Source organism: Lactuca saligna, chromosome 9, assembly GCF_052625555.1.
Source record: "Lactuca saligna cultivar CGN05327 chromosome 9, ASM5262555v1, whole genome shotgun sequence".
NCBI lineage: Eukaryota > Viridiplantae > Streptophyta > Magnoliopsida > Asterales > Asteraceae > Lactuca > Lactuca saligna.
Window position 1 is genome coordinate 5,983,033 of NC_136425.1, and position 8,052 is coordinate 5,991,084.

The 8,052-nt window shown below is 32.9% G+C and overlaps 1 protein-coding gene across 1 annotated transcript; it reads right to left on the minus strand.

Moving 5' to 3' along the window:
* Positions 1-736: 736 nt before the first annotated feature.
* On the minus strand, positions 737-4,775 carry LOC145014577 (sulfate transporter 3.1-like). The gene is made up of 12 exons (XM_078972974.1): positions 4,312-4,775; positions 3,977-4,184; positions 3,684-3,855; positions 3,505-3,570; positions 3,286-3,399; positions 2,824-2,940; positions 2,201-2,327; positions 1,813-2,099; positions 1,536-1,726; positions 1,357-1,442; positions 1,219-1,295; positions 737-1,128 (listed from the first exon to the last, which is right to left on the minus strand). Exons 1-12 carry the CDS (start codon positions 4,649-4,651, stop codon positions 919-921), a joined length of 1,995 nt encoding a protein of 664 aa, XP_078829100.1. The 5' UTR covers positions 4,652-4,775; the 3' UTR covers positions 737-918.
* Positions 4,776-8,052: the final 3,277 nt, after the last annotated feature.

Sequence of the window (8,052 nt, forward strand, 5' to 3'; positions counted from 1 at the left end):
GGGCTTTATTTATTTTTTAAACTAATTAAAAACATGGACTAGTCACTAGATAGTGTATAAGCCCAAAATACCATCATGCAATTTAAGTAATTTAAAACCCAAATATATTTGGCAAGTATTATTTGTATCACATACACACTCAATATTTTTAATCAAACTACTATAAGATATATTTTTTCGATAAAAAAGGGATACCTCTTCAATCAAGAAAAAAAAAAAAAAAAATACCAAAACAATCATCTTTTACTTCAAATAAAGCAAAACATAAGCAGACTTTAGAAAAGGTGCCAAAACGCACATCCTACAAAAGAAGGCACCTTCACTATGGAAGGTTCCAGACATTCCTAACCATGGAGACAATAGAGGAAGGCTTCATTAACATGCTCAACAATCTCGAATCATCAGAAATGGCCTTGACCAGTGACCACCAAATCATATGATCTTCTCTTATTATCACAATCTATAGCAAGAAATATGTATAATTAGTTGATAACTATAATTGCATTTTTACCTTTTTTTTTTTTTTACTTGCATAATTAACTATTTCACCACTTTCTTTCTGTAGAAGCCCGTAATTTCCTTAGAATGTTATTAATGACGTTTGTATGTTACGTGTTGTCGCTATGACAATATGTGAATATGTATGGTGTAAATATGCTTGTACTATGATTTTTATATTAAGGCTTTATAATTTCTGATATAAGACGTATCAATGTGTAAATCTAGCTTACAATGGTAGCTGAAAACGAGCCCTTACTTCCATTTCGTAACTCAGTAATATTATCCGTTTTCCTTGCACATTTTACTTGAAAGAGAACGTTCTACTTGTAAAAATTGACAAAAGGAGCTAATCAATATACAAATTATTTATCAGCATGAATACGCCTCTCAAGACAAATACTAACAAACGACGTCGCATTAAACATTACTGTCACTTTGTGTCTCTTTTCCCAACGATGATCCACTTGAACCCGACTTTTCGACATTTTTGTATGTATGAAGCATGAAGTTGCAGGCTCCAACGGCTTCTCCTACCGTTAGATATATCCATTCCTGCCCGATGACTTCTATCAACTTTGCTTTATTCATCTTTTTTATCACCTCTCCTCCCGGATTCGCCAAAACCAACTATACAAGATTATCATATGTGTCACATCAAAGATTTAGCTTCAAATTTAAACAATAAATCCTTAATAAAACATGGTTAATATTTAGTACCTTTAGTCCTCTTCTTTCCATAACCTTTTTAACCTCTCCCATCATTGTAATCCCGCTCGTGTCGATATTCCCCACCGCTGCAACCACCACGATGTTATTTTTTTTCTAAACTAGATGATTCGGTTGTTGGTCACTTACCACTCAATGCAAGTATGACGTATTGCAAGCTATCCTCTCCTGCCGACTTCAATCTGTCTTCCTCCTCATTAACCCATCTTGAAATTCTGAGAAATAGCGAAACTTTGAATTTAAAAAATCGTTCAAGCTAGGGTACGTTTTTTTTAAACATTTTAACTCGATGAGCTGAATAATTATACCTTTCACGCAAGTAGCCAGCATTAGCAAAGTAAATTGGTGCATCAATTTGAAGTATGAGGATTCCAGGGACAGTTTTCACGTTTTGGTATTGATCGATGCTTCTATAGATCGATGAATCAGGTATGTGGCCTAGTGCAAATGTTTTTGGCCTTGCGACAAATAGGAGCACCCTAAGCAACGACAATGCAACCTACAAGTGTCCCGTTTAAACTAAATTAAAATACTGAAACTGTATTATAATTTATAAACAATATTGTAATTAATTAAAAATCATACCGCAATGACTAATCCGATTTCAACGCTCCCAAATACCACCCCAAAATACGCGCTCATGCACACAACGAAGTCAAACTTGTCGAGATTCCATAGGTGAATAGCTTCTTCATAGTTAATAAGACCCAACATTGCTGAAATGATGATTGAAGACAACACAACAAGCGGTGTGTAATGAAAAAGTGGTGTCAGGAACAACAATGTGATCATCACCGCGATTGCCATCACTATGTTTGAAACCGCAGTTTTGCATCCCGCATTGAAGTTTACAGCCGAACGCGAAAATGGACCTATAATTTATATCAATTTAGTAAAACAAATATGTAACTTAAACCAAAAGCTTGAAGATATCGAAAAAAAAGAGAGAGGGTATAATGGTAATTTTACACACCAGTGGTAAGGTAGCAAGAAGTGCATGATCCAGCTATGTTCATCATGCCAAAAGCAATCATCTCCTTGTTTCCATCAATGTTGTAGTTCTTGAACATGGCGAAGCTCCTACCCACAGCAATTCCTTCCTGTTTGCAATTACATTATTGCCCCTGATGAGAATATGCTATAATGACTTGTACTATATGCTCTAAATATGATTCTATTTGGGATTGGGGTGAAAATTAGGTAATGGAATGCAAATTACATTGTCATCCCACAAGATAGACCCTCTCTAATGACTTGCACCTTATGCATTAAATCATGTAATTTGGTTAATCCAAATTTGATCAAACAGTGCCCATGTACCCCATAAAACTTTATTTTTTTGTTTTTTTATAAAAATTTGGAATGAAATGCAAAATTACATTGTTACCCCTTATCACTATAGACATATTGTAATGACTTATATCGTTCGTACATGTACTTTTTGATTTTATGGAATATTACCCATTTTTTGATCAAACAAATAGTCCCGTGACTCTGAACATTTTTTTTTCTTTTTTAGAAGTTTTGTAAATAAATGCAAGTGGGAAGAAATAATTGAAAGTACAAGTGGTAAAGCATAAAGGACAAACGACTTACAGCAAGGGCAATAACACCCGTGACGATGCCGGTTTTGATTGCCGTAGATAGATATTGAGACCCAAAAGACAAGTCCATTATTGTTATAGGGTTTAGTCCTTTCTTCAATTCCCCAATCTGTATTTTACACAAAAGACGTAACTAATTATTGTATTTATAATTTTTTTTTTTTTAAAAAAAAAATAAAAAAATAAGGGATACAAAAGAAACTGTGAAAGAATCTTATTGACCAATAGTCGTATGACTTTATGAAAATTGTCCGAAATATGTCGGTTGTAAGATAACGACATACATCTGATGACATACGGTTTGGATAGTATATTAGATCCAGAATCTTTTACCAGTGTATTATCGTGTTTATCATTTTGACGAGATAATAACAATTTTTTGTACTATGGACGAAATATAAGAATGGATAGTGAAATATAAAAATTTGGTTAATATCTGAATTAAGAAACTAACCACTTGAACCCCGTGTTTCTCGGCATGGGTGAGATAAACAAGAACGCTCCCCAAGATGACCGATGTCAAAGGAGCCATTGCCGATATCCAAAATAGCTTTGGTCGTTTTGTGCTCTGTTTACATCAGTTTTCAGATTATTTTTTAATTCGTGTTTATATATCTATATATAAAAACCAACGAAGTGAAATATATATATTAATTAAAAAATAAATACTTACAACAAATCTAGCAACCAAGAGATAGAACAAGAAGCAAATGCCCAAAACTGCACTCTCCCACCTCCACTGTAGTTTTGAGAATTAATTTATTAGTATTAATAACATGCAAAACGTATTAAAAGTCAATTATTTTTTTAATTAATAAAGGGAGTAAAAAATAAAAAAATTATTTCAAGAACCTCGTGGGTTTGAGTGAAGACAGATCGCAACACGGAGACAAGATCAGTGGCATGAGTGAAGTGTTCGAGACCCAATATTCCTTTCAGCTGCTGTAAACAAACCACCGTCGCAGCGCCACCCATGAACCCTACGATCGTCGCGTGTGATAAGAAATCAACGATAAACCCAAGCCTGCATGGATTCGATTATGGATATTAAATATTAATCAGCCTTAAGTTTCATGTTTATGGCGTTGAGAGGCCTTAATTTTATTTTTAATTAAATATGTGTTTGAAGATCTCTGTATATTAACCTAAAGATTCCCAATGAAGCTTGGAGAACTCCAGCGAAGAACGTTGCCATGAAAGCTAACTGAAGATACAACTTTGGGTCTTCATTGGCGTTAACCACCGCACCTAACATGGAACCTATCAGCAGCGACGCTACTGCCACCGTCCCCACTGCTAAATCTTTCGAACTTCCCATCATAGCATAGACTAATGGAGGAATGAAGCTCGAATCTGCAAAATTCAACAAAAAAAAAAAAAAAATACAATTTTTTCTCTCTCAGTAATTTATATCGAAGTATAAACCCACCATGATAATTGATAGAGGTGAAATAACGCCGGAAAAGTTTGAAGAGCTTACACAGGCCGAGAATCGGCGGGAGGTTGGCGAGCTTAGCGTAGCTGATCCCCTGAGGGATTGCTAAACTGGCAATGGTGATACCAGCAATTACGTCGGATTTAAAGAAACTCAAATTATAACGAGATCCCCAGTCGAAAATGGGGAAGAAATACTGAACTCCGAGTACGAATTTTCGTGAAGGAGGCTGGTTTTTGAATTGGCGCAGTGGGTCGTCGGGAAAAAATGTTTCTTTCACGGTGGTCTTCAACGATTTTATGAACGGTTGCGGCGGCGGAATGGCAACTTTGTGTGGTTGCTGCTCGAAGCTCGATTTCGGGTAGTCATATTCTCCGGTACCCATTTGTAGCGTTGTGAAGTGTGTAATAAATTTCTAGTTTTTAATTCTGTGCTCGGTGGCCGGAAGTGGAGATGGCGGTGAAGTAAGAAGAAGGAAGGAGGTGGAGCTTGTTGGAGATAGATGGAGGTGGAGTGGCTTTATATATTCTTTTTTGGAGTGGAAGGTGGAGCCTACCGCTGTTAACCTACTAATGATATGCCACGTGGTAAATGTCACAGTGGTGATTCTGTGGAGTATTCAATCTTGAACTGCTAACGAATCGAGAATGATAAAGTTTTAAGAACTTATCGAGACTGATAAGTTTTAAGAGGTTGAATTTAAGACCATCTTCGATTTTCTAACATTTTTTTATACTATTCAATATTTATAAATTTATATACTAATGCAACAACAGAATTTCATTTCTAATTTTACCCCATTTTTATACAAAAGTTATATTTTTTTAAAAATTTACATGGTCTGTCAAAACATGTAAACTTATTAAATTTTTTTCTTATTTATTCACATTTTTTATAAAGTATAGTTTTAACTTTCTTTTATCAAATATCATAGTTTGGTGATATTTTGTTCACATAAAATGTAAAAACTTACCGTTAGTTGTTGGTTTATGACCGCTACAACAGTATAATTTGTTTTTAAACCAATGATATTTTCATTATAATGACCAATGAAAAATGACTTACAATTTCAAAGTTTTTGTGGTTTTGAACTTCTATAGAACTTCATATTTCATCATTATACTCTACGGAAATTTTATTTTATAAAGATAGAGGGGAGAAAAAAATGCATGATGTAACAATACAATAAAAAATGAATTTGATAACATTGTCATATTTTCTTTTTCTCCTTTAGAAAAAATAAGGCAAAAAATAATAATAATAATAATAAAGGAATGTGTGGGTTCATCATCCAATTCTATCTTAATTTGTATTTTTCCTAATTTTTATTAAGCTTTCGTTTTTAACATATAGCCGTCGTTCCAAAAAACAAAGAAAATGGATAGGGATAATGACTTGAAAGGGTAACGAATTTTCGACTTTTGTCACATTTAGTCACTAAACTTTTTTTCGTTATCTATTTGCCATTGAACTATTGAAACTGTTCACATTTTACCCTTATGACCGGCTGTTACCGGTCATAAGGGTAAAATGTGAACAGTTTCAATAGTTTATTGGCAAATAGATAACGAAAAAAAGTTTAGTCACTAAATGCGAACAAAATCGAAAGTTCGTTTCCCTCTAAAAAGTTCAGTGACTAAATGTGAACTAACTTCCTATTCCTATCGTATTATGTTTTAGCAAAATTATTTATTTTTGTTTAATTGTAGTAACATTTGTTGATGAAGAAATCTATGAAATAAAAAAACAAAATGTAACATCCGAATTTCCAAGTATCATAATTTAAGTATTTTTCTTTTGAGTTAAGAAGAGAGACTCGACGAGTTGACGCCTCAACTCGTCGAGTAAGGTCGCGACTGATGACTCAGATTAATGAATGGACTCGACGAGTCGGTGAGGCGACTTGACGAGTCCACGCTGTTGGCAGAAACCCTAAATCTTTGGGCCCGAGCCATATTTAAAGGCACTTATGGCCTTCAATTGCGACTGCCTTTCTCATAAGTGAGAACCCTAGCGAGTTTGAGTGTGTAGAGTGAGAGGAAGAGCTATCTTGAGCTTTTTGGTGTGATAGATCTGGACCCTTCTAGGTCTAGAGAGCCGAGAATATGAAGCTTTAGTAGAGTAAACCTTGGGGTTCGAAGTTAGGAAGAATAACCTTAACCAACAATGTGATGAAATAAAATGATGAGAGATAGGTGATGATAGAAAGGTGATGATAATTAGGTAAATAGATGATGATGAATATGTGATACATGATGAAAGGAGATACCATAACCTTAACCAGCAATGTGGCGATGTAGTAATCCACTAGAGTATAGATGGCGACCACGGACTATTCTAGACAACCTAATGGAAACACCAGCAGACCTATAACCTGTAGGTGATGAATTACGATTTCAGACAATGTTGTAACTACGTATTCATGTGATGATAGTCTAACCCCTTACTATGCATTACGAGTTCAGACGATGTTGTAACTACATATTCATGGGATGTCACAAATTTCGCATGCCAAAGTAATGGTCATAATTCACATCAGTGAGAATGGTTCATTTTTTTGTAAAACCAAAATCAGATTGGAAATTTTGATTTTTTATTTTGGAAAATATCAACCATTGGTTTTTTATTTCGGTTTTGGTTTTTTGTTTTTTTTTTTAAATATATTTCCAGGTTTTTTTTTTTCCATAAATTTCTTCATTAACAAATGTTGCTACAATTTAACAAAAATAAATAATTTGGTAAAACATAATACAAGAGGAAGTTTGTTCACATTTAGTTATTGAACTTTTTAGAGGGAAACGAACTTTCGATTTTGTTCATATTTAGTCACTAAACTTTTTTTCGTTATCTATTTGCCATTGAACTATTGAAACTGTTCATATTTTACCTTTATGACCGGCAACAGCCGGTCATAAGGGTAAAATGTGAACAGTTTCAATAGTTCAATGGCAAATAGATAACGAAAAAAAGTTTAGTGACTAAATGTGATAAAAATCGAAAGTTCGTTACCTTTTCAAGTCATTATCCCAAATGGATAACTAAACTATAAATGTCATGTGTGGCATACATCTGATTCCAACAAATTTATTTTCTTATAGACGTTTCTTAAATAATATTAAAAATTAATATAAGTATACGTAATAAGGGTTATAATAAAAAGTAGATTAATAAATTTAATTAACAAAAAAATAAAACTTATTATGGAAAACAAGTTCGGGAACGGGATTCTACGATCACACAAAAAAAAAATATAATTTTAATTTTTAATCATGAAAAATATTTCAAACATTCAATTTTTCGTTCAAAAGTTATAAAAACTTCAAAATATTAATCATAAGTTACAACACAAAATGATAAATGGTAATTGGTAAAGGGAAAATCTAAAAGACATTTAAAAAATAAAGAGAATGTAGGATCAGATCCTACGATCCTATGATCGTACGATCCTACGATCAGGATCGAGATTTTGACAACCATATAAAAACCCTAAAAATCATAAAATACATAAAAAAAATACTTAGAGATCACAAATCTGTTTTTTTACTATATATATATATATATATATATATATATATATATATATATATATATATATATATATATATATATAAAACAAATTCCATAATTATATGTATACTAATTATATTCATACTTACAATTCTTTTTTTATGGACACCAATTAAATTCGTCATTAATGTCAATAATAATATTTTTTCAAAATGAATTCGTATCTAAAAGAATAAGAGTGTATTATAGTATGATATACCCTCGTTCTCCATATTCCAT